General features: G+C 40.3%; 1 protein-coding gene and 1 pseudogene across 1 annotated transcript in view; both read right to left on the reverse strand.

Annotated features, from left to right (window-relative positions):
* The window catches only part of UVRAG (UV radiation resistance associated), a 305,816-nt gene extending 288,272 nt beyond the window's left edge, over positions 1-17,544 (reverse strand). The window contains exon 1 of the mRNA XM_044258508.1: positions 17,284-17,544. Coding sequence (XP_044114443.1) covers positions 17,284-17,400 — 117 coding nt within the window. The 5' untranslated portion in view covers positions 17,401-17,544. The remainder of the gene's footprint in view (positions 1-17,283) is intronic.
* Positions 7,069-7,193, reverse strand: LOC122914721 (annotated as a pseudogene).
* Positions 17,545-17,803: the final 259 nt, after the last annotated feature.

Genomic DNA, 17,803 nt, shown 5'->3' on the forward strand with positions numbered 1-17,803 from the left:
ATCATGAGGAAATATCAGATAAACAGAAAATGAGGTATGTTCTATTTTAAAAAGGGAAGAAGTGATCTGTATTATGACACTGACATTAAAAAAAAAAAGAAAAGAAAAGCTGTGAAAATCTCTTAAAAGAAGAGGTAAGACAATTAAATGCACTACCTGATCCTAGACTGGATCATGAACTGGAGGAGGAAAATTTCTATAAAGGACATTATGGGACCAACTGACAAAAGTGAAATATAAACCACAGATTGAATAAAAGTATACCAGTGTTAAGTTTACTGAAGTTGATAACTATACTATGCATATCAAAGAGAATATACCTATTTAAGAAATACATATGCAGTATTGAAGGGTAAAAGGTCACAATAACTTCAAATGATTCACATATACCAAAAAATATTTATCTATACCTATACAGACACAGAAAAAGAGAACTTACAAATGATAAAGCACACGGAATTATGTTAACAGTAGACAAATTTGGGTAAAGGGTATAAAGGTGAGGTGTTCCTGTATAAGTTTTACTTTTACAATTTTTCAAGAAGCTTGAAATTCTTCCTGAAAACAAGTCCTAGCCAATGCAATAAGACAAGAAAAGGTATGGGGCACCTGGGTGGCTCAGTAGGTTAAGGCCTCTGCCTTCGGCTCAGGTCATGATCCCAGGGTTCTGGGATGGAGCCCCAAGTCAGGCTCTCTGCTCAGCAAGGAGCCTGCTTCCCCCCCTCTCTCTGCCTGCCTCTCTGCCTACTTGTGATCTCTGTCTGTCAAATAAATAAATAAAATCTTTTAAAAAAAAAAAAAAGACAAGAAAAGGTATAAAATCTATACAGAAAAGGTATAAAACTTAAACATGTTTTTGTCACAGATGACATGATCATCTATATAGAAAATCTGAGAAAATGGACAAAAAACTCCAGGAACTAATAAGCAATAATAGCAAGGCTGCAGGATACAGGTTAACATACAAAAGCCACTCACTTTCCTCTCTACCAGAAACGAACAAGTAGAATTTTAATTTAAAAACATGACATCATTTATATTAGTAACCTCAAAAAGTGAAATAGTAGGCTTGAATCAAACAAAATATGTACAAGATCTATATAAAACTACAAAAGTCTGATAAAAGATATCAAGAAAGAACTAAGTAAGTGGAGCAACACTGCATATTCATGGATAACAAGACTCAATATTGTCAAGATGTCAATTCTTCCCAACTTGATCTACAGATTGATGCAATCCCAATCAAAATCCCTGCAAGTTACTTTGTGGTTATCAAACAAACTGATTCTAAAGTTTATATGGAGAGGCAAAAGACCCAGGATAGTGAACATAATACTGAAGGAGAGCAAAGTTAGAGGACTGACAAGACTTACTATAAAGCTATGGTAATCAAGACAGTGCAGTGCCGTACTGGCAAAAGAATAAACAAAAAAATCAATCAAACAGAATAGAAAGCCCAGAAATAGACCCATATAAGTGTTTTCAACTGATCTTTGATAGAGGAGCAAAGGCAATACCATAGAGCAAAGACAGTCTTTTCAACAGACAGTGCTGGAAGACCTGGACATCCATATGCAAACAAATGACTCTAGACACAAACCTTAACATCCTTCACAGAAATTAATTCAAAATGGGATTATAGACCTAAATGCAGAATGCAGAACTATAAAACTCACTGAAAATAACACAGGAGAAATCTAGGTGACCTTGGGTATGGCAATTACTTTTTAGCTGTAACACCAAACACAATCTCCATGAAAAGAATAATTGACAAACTGGACTTTGTTAAAATTAAACACTTCTGCTCTGCAAAGGACAATGTCAAGAGAATGATAAAACAAGCAACAGACTGGGAAAAATATTTGTAGAAGGAACATCTGACAAATGATTATTACCCAAAATACACAAAGAACTCTTAAAACTCAACAATAAGAAAAAACAACCCAAATGAAAAATGGGCCAAAGACCTTAGCAGACACCTCACCGAACAAGATACACAGATGGCAAATAAGCTCAAGAAATAATGCTTCACATCATTTTTCATCAGGAAAATCCAAACTAAAACAAGATGACACTACACAGACTTATTACAATGGTCAAACTCCAGAACACTGACAGCACCAATGCTGGCGAGGATGTGTAGCAACAGGAACTCTTAATTCATTCATTGTTAGTGGGAATGCAAAATGGGATAGCTGTCTTGGAAGTCAGTTTGGTGGTTTCTTACAAAACTAAGCATATTCTTGTCATACGGTCCAACAATCACAGTCCTCGGTATATACTCAACAGAGTTGTATGATTCTAACTGTATGACACTCTGGAAAAGGTAAAACAATGGAGACAGTAAAAAGATCAGTGGTTGCCAGAGCTTAAGAGGGAGTGAGGGATGAACAGGTGTAGCACAGGAGATTTTTAGGGCAGTGAAACAACTCTGTATGATACTATATTGGTGAATACATGTCATTATACACTTGTCTATAACCATATAAATGTATAACACCAAGAGAAAACCCTAACGTAAACTATGGACTTTGGACGACAATGATGCGTCAATTTAGATTCCCCGACTATAATAAATGTACCACAGAGTGGGGGATATTGACAATGGAGGAGACTATGCATGTGTAGGGGCAGGGGTTTTTGGGAAATCTTCATACATTCTGCTCAATTTCACTGTGAAATCTAAAACTGCTCTTAAAAAAAAAAAAAAATGAAGTCTTAGGGAAAAAAAAAAGACTGTCCTTCCTTCTACCTCCAGGATAATACCCAAATCCTAAACCATGGCATATATGGCCCTTTATAATCTAATCCCAAACTACTCCTCTCCAACTCATTTGTTTCCACCATCCTCCTCCAAACGACTTAAACTCCAGCCTCAGTTAATTATCTGCCATTCCTGTTGATACCTTACTTTTTTACTCAGGCTGGTCACTCTGCTAGAATGTTTTTCCTCCCCTTTCCCACCTCAGCATTTGTTCAAACCATCTCCTGTATCACACTAAAATGGTTTGCTGATACAGTTGCCTTAACCATTAGACTATGTGTCCCTCCAGGGCAAGGACAGCACCTTATTGATCCTGTATCCTCAGTGCCTAACAAATTAGTAATAACAACAGGAGCCAACAACTAACATTTCTGGAGCACTTTCCCTGACCAACCACTTTTTAAAGCAAATTTATGATTCATTTAATCCTTTCAACAACCCCAGAGGGTAGGTGCTATTATGCCCATTTGATTTGAGCGTTCCTGAGGCATAAGGAGATCAAGTAACTTCCAGACTGCTCATCTAGGAAAACGGAAAGATCAGGATTTCACCCAATCAGCTCTAGAATCCACATTCTTCACCAGGGTGGTATACACAGCAGCAGAATATATAACTATTGAACAAATGATAGTGTAGAACAGAGTTGAACACAATGTTTATGGAATGAAAATATTAGGGAAGAAAAGTCAAACAATTGGCAACTGAGGAAAGAGGCACAATGAGGTTTAAAAATGTTTAGAGATAGAAATAATCCAATCTATTTCCAATCTTCTCTTGTAAAAGTTAAGACCAGAACAAAGTTTCCCAAAGTTACCTGAGTCACACTCAACCAGCTTTACAAGTCTTCCCACTACACCATATTAAAGGAATAATTGGGCGCCTGGGTGGCTCAGTGGGTTAAGCCGCTGCCTTCGGCTCGGGTCATGATCTCAGGGTCCTGGGATCGAGTCCCGCATCGGGCTCTCTGCTCAGCAGGGAGCCTGCTTCCTCCTCTCTCTGCCTGCCTGTCTGCCTACTTGTGATCTCTCTCTGTCAAATAAATAAATAAAATCTTTAAAAAAAAAAAAAAAGGAATAATTATCTGTTCTTTTTTTTTTAAGATTTTATTTATTTATCAGAGAGAGAGAGGAGGAGAGAGCGAGCACAGGCAGACAGAATGGCAGGCAGAGGCAGAGGGAGAAGCAGGCTCCCTGCCGAGCAAGGAGCAAGATGCGGGACTCGATCCCAGGACGCTGGGGTCATGACCTGAGCCGAAGACAGCTGCTTAACCAACTGAGCCACCCAGGCGTCCCAATAATTATCTGTTCTTAAGAAACTATTTTAAGGGGTGCCTGGGTGGCTCAGTGGGTTAATGCCTCTGCCTTCAGCTCAGGTCATAATCCCAAGGTCCTGGGATCGAGCCCCACATCAGGCTCTCTGCTTGGTGGGGAGCCTGCTTCCTCCTCTCTCTCTGCCTGCCTCTCTGCCTACTTGTGATCTCTGTCTGTCAAATAAATAAATAAAATCTTAAAAAAAAAAAGAAAGAAAGAAAAAAGAAAAAAAAGAAACAGGAGCCCCTGGGTGGCTCAATCAGTTAAGCACCTTCCTTCAGCTCAGGTCATGATCCCCGGGTCCTGGGATGGAGTCCCACACAGGTTCCCTGCTCAGCCCAGAGTCTGCTTCTCCCTCTCCTTCCACCCCTCACTGCTTGCGCCTTCAGCTCAGGTCATGATTACTGGGTCCTGGGATCGAGTCCCACATCAGACTTCTTTTTTTTTTTTTTTTAAGATTTATTTATTTATTTATTTGACAGATCACAAGTAGACAGAGAGGCAGGCAGGGAGAGAGAGAGAGAGAGAGAGAGAAGCAGGCTCCCTGCTGAGCAGAGAGCCCAATCCGGGACTCGATCCCAGGACCCCGAGATCATGACCTGAGCCGAAGGCAGTGGCCTAACCCACTGAGCCACCCAGGCACCCCCACATCAGACTTCCTGCTCAGCTCCTGCTTCTCCCTCTGCTTGTGAGCTCCCTCTCTAACAAACAAATAAATAAAGTATTTTCTAAAAAAAAAAAACTTTTTAAAAAAAGAAATTACAAAACAAGGAATAAGAGATGAACTGGATGAAGGGGGTCAAAAGGTACAAATTTCTAATTATAAAATAAATAAGTCATGGGATGTAATGTGACTATATTAATAATATAGTCACATTAATAATACTGTTAATAATACTGTACTAAATATTTGAAGGTTGCTACAAGGACTTAAAAGTCCTCATAACAAGAAAAAAATTTTTATGTAACTATAATGTAGCTATATATGGTGACTGGGACAGTGGCTGGCTGCTCAGTCATTAGAACATGTGACTTTTGAACTGCGGGTCATGAGTTTGAGCCCCACATTGGGAATGGAGTTTACTAAAAAAAAAAAAAAAAAAAAAAAAGTTTACTAAAAAATAAAAAAAGAAAGAAAAAACTATGTATGGTGACAACGTCAACTGACTTATTGTGCCAATCATTTCATAATTTAAATGAATATCAAATCATTGTTATATACCCAAAACTAATATGCATATCAATTATACTTCAATTCTAAAAAATAATAATAAACAATAAAAAAGTATATACATAATAAATATATATATTTTTTGCTACTTCATTAAAGAGGATATAGAAAATGTAACTGTTTCTTGAAAATTCAAGGTAATAATCATGAGCAATACTTTTTAGTAATTTTCAGGTAGTTCTAAAATTGTCGTTTATTTATCAAAAATGCAGCAAAAAAAATACAACAAAAAAATGCAGCTAAGGGGCAATTAAGAAATTCTGCAATTCTAGTGTCCCCATCTAATCATCAAACTGATGTTTTTTCATAGAAAAACATGAAAATCAAAACTAAACTAGTCACTCCAGAGCACCTGGACAACTGTTCTTTACTTTTACATTTATATTAAATACCCTCCAAGCAGAACAAACTCCATTAAGTCAATGCATGAAAACAAGACTGAAACACATTCTCTACAGTAAGTCTAAAATGGGACCAACTTTCTCCTGTAATGAGTATAGTACTCTAAAATACCCTAGACCTGTAATGAGCACCCACAGCCTACCTGCCTATCTTGCTTTGTGATCTCTTTTCAAAATGAAAATTTTAAAAATCTTTTTCATATTCCTGCTTCCCATATATAGCTAGATATTACCATTTTAGTGGATAAAAGCAGTACCCGTTTTCTCAAGGAGATTACTCTACTTATTAAGGTAGACGAGGTTAAAAAAAGTTCTTCATAATTCTAAATAAAATTATTTTCATGCTACATTTTTTTAGAAATTTCATTTTCCTTTAGTCTCATTAAAAAAATGACTGGCAGGGCACCTGGGTGGCTCAGTGGGCTGAAGCCTCTGCCTTCGGCTCAGGTCATGATCTCAGGGTCCTGGGATTGAACCCCACATCGAGCTCTCTGCTCAGCGGCAAGCCTGCTTTCTCCTCTCTCCCTCTCTGCCTGCCTCTCTGCCTACTTGTGATCTCTGTCAAATAAATAAATAAAATCTTAAAAAAAAAAAAAAAAGACTGGCATTGTGACAGGAAATAATTCATATCCTCAGAAAGACATAAGTAGGTTGGAGGAAACGAGGCATACAGTTTCTAATCACACATCTAACATAATTCAAAGAAGGTGCTTTATAAATATCTGTTGAATAAATGGTTGATGCAGTTAAGTTCCTTCTATGGTTCTTTTATTTCTTTTTTCGTCTATTTATTTGTCAGAGAGAGAGAGAGAGAGTGCACACATGCAAAAGAAGGGGACAGAGGAAGAAGCAGGCTCCCTGCAGAGCAAGGAGCCAGATGTGGGGCTCGATCCCAAGACCCTGGAATCATGACCTGGGCCGAAGGCAGGCACTTAACCAACTGAGCCACCCAGGTACCCCTATACTTCTTTTTTTTTTTTTTTTAAGATTTTATTTATTTGACAGAGAGAAATCACAAGTAGGCAGAGAGGCAGGCAGAGAGAGAGAGGGGAGGAAGCAGGCTCCCCAAGGAGCAGAGAGCCCGATGCGGGGCTCCATCCCAGGACCCTGGGATCATGACCCGAGCCGAAGGCAGAGGCTTTAACCCACTGAGCCACCCAGGCGCCCCCCCCCATACTTCTTTTAAGAGAAGTTAACATGACATATAAAGTACTTACAGTTCAGAATTAAACCCTTAGGTTAAAAAAAAAAAAAAGTACATTCATGGTAAAAAGAACAAGCAGTTTTCCCTGAAAAAAAAAGATCGTAAGTCTAATTTCCACTTTTACTTATTTGTACCTTCTCTTTTTTCTTACCCTGGCATCTACTAACAAAAGCCAAAGATAACTGCCATTTTCAGCTTCCCAGTTTTTCTCCTTGTTTTTAATTAGCAATAATCGCGCCTCGGATAAACCCCACTGGCTACGATACCGCCACTGCGCAAAGCTTCTCCTTGTTTTTAAAAATATCTGAATGCTTCTTTCAGGACATTCTAAAAACCACGGTAGAGGAAAAAATGCCAGATATTTCAACAGACCAACAAACAGAGACGCTTAAGTAATAGGTTCTAATGCTCAGCTTTTAGCATTATCAGGCTCAGCCTTTAAGGACTTTACTAAACGCACTTTACTAAAGTTTTCAATCCCTAGTAACATTTCTAGCAAATGAGGTCTATGGCAATCATCATCAAATATTACACAGAATGAAATTCCTGACATCACAAACCCATAATCACCAGATGCTGCTGTTTCAGAAATTTAAAAGGTAAAGAATCAGTACTTTCAAGTGGACTATTCAGAAAGAATAGACATGGGGGAGGGAAAAAAAAAAAAAAAGGATCGGCCTGGTAAGTACCCAGGGACAAAACAGGAAGACTGATCACTTCAAATACAGAGGGATATTCCAAAGTTTCACTCTAAATCATATCAGAAAAGGGGACTGGGGGGTGCGGTCTGAGTGTTTTGCCTATAAAGAGAACTTTAAAATACAGTCTTTCTCCCATTTCAATTCTAGCCTAAAATCCCCAGAGCTGCAGAAATGATGTGTCAAAGCACAGAGATAAGTTTAAGAAACAAGTTCTCAAACACCCAGCCAAGCACAGTAGAACTGTTCATGAGACCCAGGATCTGGTCAGATATCTGTCACTAAAAGGGACAAGAGGAACTGTCAGGTAACTGTCAGGCAACTGTCACTAAAAGGAACTAAAGGAATACGCAATTCAGATTTGTTCAACTAATATTCTTTACTGACTCCTTCAGGAAGGGAAAAAACAGATGGACCAAGCCTATTACCAGGGAAATAGTTTCAACTCTGAGGGCTTCAGATTTTGCATCTATAAAATTCTATGATTCAAATTCACACTTCTACCTTAAAAGAAGGCAGAAAACAAGATTATATATTAAACCAAGAAGGTATACTATGAGTTATACCTTTTTATAAAAAAGGGATTTATTGGGCACCTGGGTTGCTCAGTGGGTTAAGCCGCTGCCTTCGGCTCAGGTCATGATCTCGGGGTCCTGGGATCGAGTCCCGCATTGGGCTCTCTGCTCAGCAGGGAGCCTGCTTCCTCCTCTCTCTCTCTCTGCCCGCCTCTCTGCCTACTTGTGATCTCTCTCTGTCAAATAAATAAATAAAATCTTTTTTTAAAAAAAAAGGGATTTATTATTAAGAGAGTGAGAGAGGGGGACACCTGGGCCGCTCAGTCAGTTGGGCATCTGCCTTCGGCTCTGGTCATGATCCCAGGATTCTGGAATCAAGTCCCGCACTGGGTTCCTTGCTCAGGGAGTAGGAGGCTTCTCCCTCTCCTGCTCTCACTGCTTGTGCTCTCTTTCTCTCCATCCCTCTCTGACAAATAAATAAAATCTTTTTAAAAAGAGAGATGGAGAGGGAGAGCATATGTGCACACAAGTCAGAGGGGCAGGGAGAAGGAAAGAGAATCTCAAATGGATTCTCCTGAGTGCGGAGTCTGACAGAGGGCTGATCTCACCACCCCAAGATCCGGACCTGAGCTGAAACCAAGAGTCAGATGCTCAACCAACCCCAAAGTGCCCCTATACCACTGAAAATTCCACTGTCAACTTTTCCATCCTCCATGTGTCCCTCTAGCTTATAATCTAAGTACACAACTACTACATCATTCAAGACATCAGAAAAATTTAACTCTTCCTGAGATATTACTGATGTTATTATACATGTAACATATATATATAACTACAACGAAGTATAAAACCTAAAATGTTTCAACTCCTCCCTTAACATAGACCTGTCTTTATCTAAAATACCCCCTGGTTTCTTGCTGCACTCATTCAAGCACATCAAAAATGACAAATATTCCTCCTCTTCCCCAACCCAGTGGTAATAAGTCTGACAGGTAAAAACAGACAGATATCAAAAGCACACATTTGGAAACGATGAAAACCTTTTTTTTTTTTTCATTTTACCATATACTTCAGGCCCAACTTATTAGTTTCAATTCTGCTCTTGCTCTATTTCCAGTCAGTTTCACTTCTGAATTTTCTGCCACAAAGTTAAGAATTGTGACCCTGTGGAGAAATTTTAAAGTAAACACTAAATAAGAACATAGCTTTTCCTTTCAAAGGAGAACTAAACATTTTCACAGGAAAAACTAAGAAACAAACAAATAAAAATTATTACATTCCTGACGGCATTTTGTCACATAAAAATGATTTAAGGCTGTTGATTTTTTTTTCAAGTTTCTGAAGCTTCCTCATACAGTTTTGTTTACAAGAGAAAGTAGCCCAAAAACTACTATCATTCTATCTTATACAAATTGGATGTTTTGAATCTGAGTCACAAGTAAGGGGCTCAATAAATATTCGCGGAAGGAATGAATGTGATAGCATAGTGCGTGCTGCATGAAGCATACATTCCCAGTAAGACACAACTTTCTCTCTGCCTTCAGTGGCCTAACTGACAAAACAGACTTTTTTGAAAATATAATAAAAAGATAATTAAATCACGGGGCGCCTGGGTGGCTCAGTGGGTTAGAGCCTCTGCCTTCGGCTCAGGTCATGATCCCAGGGTCGTGGGATCGAGCCCCGCGTCGGGCTCTCTGCTCTGCAGGGAGCCTGCTTTCTCCTCTCTCTCTCTCTGCCTGCCTCTCTGCCTACTTGTGATCTCTGTCAAATAAATAATAAAATCTTTAAAAAAAAAAAAAAAAAAGATAATTAAATCAGATTAGCAAAGGTAAGGTATCTAATAAACATATAAGAGGAAAATATATACCATGTACAGCCAAATTAGGCTTTATAAAGCTTTTTGGTGTTACGCTACCATTTTTTTTCTTGTATGTGTTTCAATCCCATTTCCTTCTTCTCTTTAGGCTGTAAAGTTGTTTAAAGGAAATTTTCATATAGAAATAAAATTGAAAAATAAAAGTATAGGCACGCCTGGGTGGCTCAGTCAGGTGAACACCTGGCTCTTGGTTTCAGCTCAGGTCATGATTTCAGGTGGTTGAGATCCAGCCTTGCACTGGGCTCCGCACTCAGCGGAGAATCTGCTTGAGATGCTCTCTTCACCTCTCCCCTCTTCCTACCCCCCCACAAGGATACCCACTCACTCTCTAAAATAAATAAATAAATCCTTAAAAAATAAGTAAATAATGTATCAATAAATAAAAATATACCGCTCCTACTACATCAGCAGCAGTGCTTGTACCAACGTGCTGTGGGAAATAAACCACATAAACCATGATGGTCCTGAACCTTAATGAAACTTAAAACTTCCTGCCTCTCCAGCAATCTGCAAAGAATGGCTGCCCACGGCAACTCAGGATCAAAGACCTTGACTGCAGCCCGTGTTGACACTGTGTGACTTTGAAAACATTACCCAGGCCTTAGATTCCTCATCTGTAAAAGAAAGTGGTTACTGATATAAACCTCCCATGCAGAAGAATTCCAAATAATTTATGTAGATACTCTGCTGTCAAGGAGAGGGAACAGGAATCCCCACTCCGTAAGTGTGGGCTGTGCATACTGACTACCTTAACAAAGAGGACAGCACAGAAGGATGGGTGGGAAAGAGTAACCTTATAGCAGAGAAACCCCAGTCTAATCATAGAGAAAAACAAAAAACAAAAAACGTAAGACTAATTCCAATACAGGTACAGCCCACAAAATACCTAACCAGTACTCAAAACTGCCACAGTCATCAAGAGGAAGGAAAATCTGAAGAACCATCACAGCCAAGAGACTAAGGAGATAGGACAAATATAATGTGCTTTCAGGATGGTATCCTGGCACAGAAAAAAGGTCATTATCAGACAAATGGATATATAAACACAAAGGATCCCTGCTGACTCAGTCAGTTAAGCACGGACTCTTGATCTCGGGGCTCTGAGTTCAAGCCCAATGCTGGGCATACAGTTTACTTTAAAAAAAATGCAGCATATACATACAATAGAGTATTATTTAGCCATATAAGGAATGAAATTCTGATACATCCTCCAACACAGAAAAACAATGAAAACATTATGCTGAAAATAAGCCATACACAAAATGATGAATATTGTATCACTCCACTTATATCAAGTACTTAGAACAAGCAAATTCATAAGGACAGAGGGCAGAACAGAGTTTACCTGGGGCTGGAGGAAGAAGAAAATGGGGAATTACTGTTTAATGGGTATAGAATCTGTTTGGGATGATGATGAAAATGTCTGGAAATAGATACTGATAATGACTGCACATAGAACACTGAGAATATACTTAATGCCCCTGAGTTGTACACTTAAAAATTACTAAAATGGCAAATTTTATGTTATGTATATTTTACCCCAAATTTCTTAACTAAGGAAATCTGAATAAACTGTGGACTTCAGTTAATAATAATACGTCAATATTGGTTCATGAATCACAATAAATGTATCATACTACTGAAAGACGTTAAGAATGGGGGAAATGGGTGTAGAGTATATGGGAGTTTTCTGTACTATCTTTTCATCTCAATTTTTCTGTAAATCTAAAACTATTCTGAAAAATAAGGTCTACATAAAAAATTTCAGGGGATGGAGAACCCTGGCTGGCTCATTAGGTTAAAGCCTCTGCCTGTGGCTCAGGTCATGATCCCAGGGTCCTGGGATCAAGCCCTGCATTGGGCTCTCTGCTCAGCAGGAAGCCTGCTTCCCCCTCTCTCTCTGCCTGCCTCTCTGCCTACTTGTGATCTCTATCACATAAATAAATAAAATCTAAAAAAAAAAAATTCAGGGGAGATAAAGGCTAATAGCACTAATACAGTCCACCTGTTCCAAAAATAGGACAAGAGGAGTACTTGGGTGGCTCAGCTGGTTAAGAGGCTGCCTTCTGCTCAGGTCACAATTCCAAGGTCTTGGGATGGAGCCCTACATCAACCCCCACACAAGGGAGCCTTCTTCTCCCTCTCGTCTACCGCTCCCTCTGCCTGTGCTCTCCTGCACTCTCTCTCTGTCAAATAAATAAATAAATTTCTTAAAAAAAAAAAAAAAAGAACAAAAAACAAAAACAGGACAAGAAAAATGCTCAAGTCAATGAAAACATGAGCAAGCAATCAGAAAAATTAATGTCAAGGATATAAATAAACCTGCAATTCACAAAAGAAATTAAAATGCTACATAAAGCTATGCAAAGATGAAATTCATAGGTTTGTGTAAGGACAAATGAGATCATGTACTTAACATAATGTTTTATATACCATAAATGAAGCTATTAAAATATAACTAATAAAAAATACAAATTTAAATAACAGAAATATATACATATGTACACATATGAAGGTTATATATATTCATATATTTATAACTTATGTGATTATATTCTATATATATTAACATATACAGATAACATCTGTATACATAAAACCATTTTTGAAAACACTGAGAAAACTTTTGAGCCCGAAGTTGACAAAATATGGAGAAAGACATTCTGTCATAATTTGGTAGTAGTACTGTAGTGGGTATGTCCTTTTAGGGAAACACTCTGCTAGTACCTTCTAAAGTTAAATCTAAACTTAAAATCTAAAGTTAAACCTTCTAAAGTTATCAATCTAAGTTTACATATATCTCCTTTGAGGGCGCCTGGGTGGCTCAGTGGGTTAAAACGCTGCCTTCGGCTCAGGTCATGATCTCAGGGTCCTGGGATCGAGTCCTGCATCGGGCTCTCTGCTCAGCAGGGAGCCTGCTTCCCTCTCTCTCTCTCTGCCTGCCTCTCTGCCTACTTGTGATCTCTCTCTGTCAAATAAATAAATAAAATCTTAAAAAAAAAAAATTTATCTCCTTTGAGTGAGTGATTTCACTGCTCAAAATTCATCCTACAGAATTATCAGCACAAATGTAGAAAGATAACCATACATGGATATTTACTGCAACAATGTAACAGAGAAAATTGGAAATAATCCAAAAGGCTATCAAGAGTTAAATAAAGGTAACTGATCATTATTAGGCAAAATGTGGTAGATGTACATACCCTGACATGGACCACTGTCTAAAAGAATAATAAATTGTAAAACTAAAAAAAATTTGTTAAGGAGGGGAAAAAACCAGTTTAGAACTATTTAATCTGGGGTCTTCCATGTATACATGGCTCAAGAGAACCAAAACGCATGTAAAATTGTCTAGGTATGTAAATGCATTTTCTAAGGAAAGTGTCTGTAGCTTTTATCAAATTCTTAAAGGAATATGTAGCCCCTTGGAAAGGCTCACTAAACAATCAGGAAAAAGCATCCAGCTCTGAGTATCTAAGAAATGTAATTAAGTCATACTCAAGTGAGGAAGAGGGAGGAAAGAAATGGGGAGGAAAGAAATGCTCTCAATTAAACTTTTAAGGATATATTAAATGCCTCTACGACAAAACACAACATTTTATTTCAAAACTGCTTAATCTAAGGGTGTGAAGGAAGTTATTCATCAGATGAGCTTATATTCACTAATTACAAACCTCAACCAAAAATTAAAGATCAAAAACAGTCTTCAAAATGTGTGACTAGTTCATGCTTAAATTACAGTTAAAGTAAGATCATACAGAAGCAATAGGAGCCAAAGATGAAGTGGGAGTACCATTTGACACAGTCAGGTTGGTAATTATGGACCAGTTACTCATACATACAAAGATTCATATGGACCAGTTACTCATACACAGCCTTAACTAAACTTCATTTTTTATCTTTTTTTTAAAGTTTTTATTTATTTGTCAGAGAAAGAGAGATTAAGAGAGAGAGAGAGCAAATACAAGAAGGGGGAGCAACGAGGCCAAGAGAGAAGAAGGCTCCTTGCTGAGCAAGGAGCCCAAAGGGGGACTTAATCCCAGAATCCTGGGATCATGACCTGAGCGGAAGGCAAATGCTTAACTGACTGAGCCACCTAGGCTTCCCTAAACTTTATTTCTTAAAGGTAAGTCGATTAAAATAAGAGAAAAATAAGTTAGGTCTTCTACATAGTTTTGTGACCTTTCTTTGAGCAGAATAAATAAGTCTTTTCCCCTGGAGGCAGGTTAGAAAGAAGATTCCAATAGCTTTAGAACTAATATAATAAATTAACATTTTAAACATTATAGCCACTAGAAATCAATGGGATTTAATGAAGACTGAAATAGATGAGTAGAAAAGAGCAGGAATACTCTCTAGCTTAAAATGAAAATATTTCTTAGAACAGTGGTTCTCAACCAGGAGTAACTTTGCCCCCCTAAGGGACACTTGACACCACCTGAAAACATTTTGGATTGTCATAACTGGACAGGTACTCCTGGTATATTGTGGGTAGAAGCTATGGATGTGGCTCAACATCTCACAGACTCACCCACCCACTCAAAATGTCGACAATGCCAAGAAGTGGGCTGGAGGAACCACTGAATCTGTGCTTTGAGATAATCAACTTTACAACAGAAATCCTAAAAGAAGGTTTACTTGTTTTGAAACACTGACACCCTATCAAATAGCATAGATCTTATTAAAATGACCTAATTCTCAAAGGTTATTTAAAAGAATGATATTAACTGAATTTCCAATTTATCCAAACCTTTTAAACATCATAAAAGCCATAGGCAAGAAAAAAAAAAAGGACAACGAATTAATGCTAAAAGAAAAAGTTTTATACACACACGTTTCCTATGATGCTCACAAACAATACTGAGCAAAGGAAACAAGACACAAAAAGCTGCATTTTGCATGATTCCATTTATACACAGTTCAAGAATAGGCAAAAACTGATCTCTTGTTAGAAATCAGAATTGTGGTTCCTCTGGAGAGAAAGAAACGGTAGAGATGGGAGAGAACATAAGGGCGGCTGCTGGAATGCTAATAATTTTGTATTTCTTAATCTGGGTAATGGTTATATAACTGTGTTCACTCTGTGACAATTCATCGTGCTGTGTACTAAGTAATCCAAGTACAGTTCATACAGTTAACACTTGTACCAAAAAATGTTTATTTTTTTCACAAAAAAAATATTTTTTAAATGTTATTTATTCATACCCTAAAAAGATGAACACTTTGACCCACAGAGCTAAATGAATGTCAATTGCAAAAGTAAAAGTATTTTAGTTACATAGGCTACCTTCCAAGAATTCAAGAAGGATGACACCCCCAGAAAGCTGTAAATACCATACTCAGAGCTCAGACAGCCTTCAGTTGAACACTTAAGCCACCATATATCCCTCGGCACAAATCCAAAAATCTGACAAAGGCTTACAAATGCAGTTAAATTTATTCCATGGGCAGTTTGAATTACTGCCCCCAATTTTAAACTGTGAACTGTTATTAGAGAAAGCATTCTATGAAACAAACGATGCTCTCTTTCTTAATCCCACATTTTCCCCAAACTCCCCCAAACTAAACCCCTCTTGGCCCTCACCTCCTTAGGATTTCTCAGGCTGCTTGCAACAGTGCCCATCATCGCCTCTCTCAGTATCCATCCTTACAATCCACCTCCCCAAACACATGAAAATCCATGCTCATTCCAGAGGCTGGTCTCCCATACCAGACTCGTACTCCCTCCCAGGACCTCATAAATACAATCCAAACCTCACTACCCTCAAACTCCTAATATTCTCTCCAACAACTAGCTTCTCAACAGCACCACAAAACTAGGGCACATGCAAACCCCATCTTTACATCCTCTTCTACCACATAAAAAAGGCCTGCTTCTGCACACAATTCAGCTCACTGGCCACTGTAGCTACCATTCCCCGTCCAGCTCTCTGCTTTAGGATCCCTTCTACTACATTCACATCCATCCCATTTCCCACCCACTCCCTGCCCCAAACTCTGCTTTCTTCTTGAAAAACCTTTCCTAAGTACTAAAGCAAGGATATAAAGTTGAAGGAAGGATAAAGGAAGGTACTCCATTCTGCATGAAGGTAGCTGCTCCAGGGTCAAACACACCAACCATGGGCATGGACTACAGGGTCAGAGGCACGAGTGCGAAACTCAGCCACAGTCCTTCCTAACTAACTGTCAAGGCTCTGGGCGATTTTACAACTTTAAGCCTCAGTCTGCTGAACTACAAAATGGGAAATCATAAAAATAGCGATCTCACAGAGTTGTCAGGATGAAATAAACTACCGGCTGTCGAGCACTTTGCACAAATACTACGCTGTAAACTCTCAGTGGCTGATGGTTTTTCCTAGGTCCTCTCCTTGGAGGAATGCAAGAGGGTGATAGGTACTTCAAGGGCAAGGGAGTGGTGGAGGGAAGAAGTACCGTACCCACATACGGTTGATACAATGAATAGTGTCATATCCCGTGTTCTCTGTTATCCCCTTACAATATGGGCCCCGAGAGGCCCTCAGAGCCTCCGTAAGGGATTGGGGAAGACACAAATAGATAGATACATCAAATCCTGCTTTCACGGAGAGTTATTTGAGGGAATGAAGTAGGAAAGTGCCGCCCCTAAATTGCTCAAAATCGATCCTTGGCCGGGGGCGGGGGGGGGGGGGTGGTGTCTGAGAATTAGGACGAAAACCCCAAAGTCCCAAAGGATTTCTCCCGGGAAGCTGAGGGGAGTACTTAAAACTAAATACTAAATACTAGAAACTAAATACTAAATACTTAAAACTAAATACTAGAAACCATAGACTCCTCAAGTTCTCCCCTAAGAAAGAGTACTAACTGGATTCTCCGCAAATGGCTTGAGAAAAGAAATGCGCTTTCCGCGTCTCTCATGGGACACCTGGGCTTCCCCGGGTCCCTTCCCCGGAGGGATAAGGAGGACGGTCCGCGCAGGGGAAGCCCCAGCCTCCCCCCATCCCCGGCGGGAAAGAGGCGGACTCAGGCCGGGGCCCCCAGGGAGTTCCACTGGGACTCTTCCAGTCTCTTTGCAGCCGGTCTCCAGTAACGGGATCTCTCTGGGGGCTCGGGGATCTCCCAGAGCTTCGGCCATCGCTGGCTCCCTCCCCTCATAAGCTTTAGGTCCTCAGTACCCCGAGCTCTCCCCGCACACTTCTCCGGGTCTCCTGGCTGGCACAGGGTCCCCCCAGCCGCCCACGGGCTCTCCTCCCCGGCCTCCTCCGCCCCCCCGCCGCCCCGCCGAGCGCCGCGAGCCTGCGGGGTTACCTGCTGAGAGGGCAGCTCCACATGCAGGGCCCGCGCGGCAGAACCGGGTGGCAGCGAAGCGGCCGGGCCCGGGGGCGGCGGGGGGACCGGGCCCCCGACCGACGCCGAGGCGCTCATCTTGACCCAGGGGCCGCCAAGCGGCGGGGCCCGCGTTCCTCCAGCATCCGCCACCACCGCCTATCCTCGACCCGCCAAGTCTCTGCAGCCCAGAAACCCGCCACCCGAGAGGCAGGAGTGTTCTACCCAACCTCCGGGCACCACCGCCGCTGGCTAAGGAAGAGCCATATTACCGCAGTGCAACCCCACCACCCCGCCGAGACCTGGCTTGTTCATTGGTTCGGCGGCTACGGGGGCGGGACCCAAGGCCAGACAAGGGACGTACTATTGGGTAAAAGGTCTGTCCATCGCCGGCCGGAATGGGCTCGGGGCGGAGGGACCCGGGGATGGCCTAAATCGCGTCTGTCAAACCCGGGTGGAACCTGGGGCGTTGCTTCTTTTTTTCCCAGTCTAATTGGTTCTC

Source organism: Neovison vison, chromosome 7 (genome assembly GCF_020171115.1).
Source record: "Neovison vison isolate M4711 chromosome 7, ASM_NN_V1, whole genome shotgun sequence".
Lineage (NCBI taxonomy): Eukaryota > Metazoa > Chordata > Mammalia > Carnivora > Mustelidae > Neogale > Neogale vison.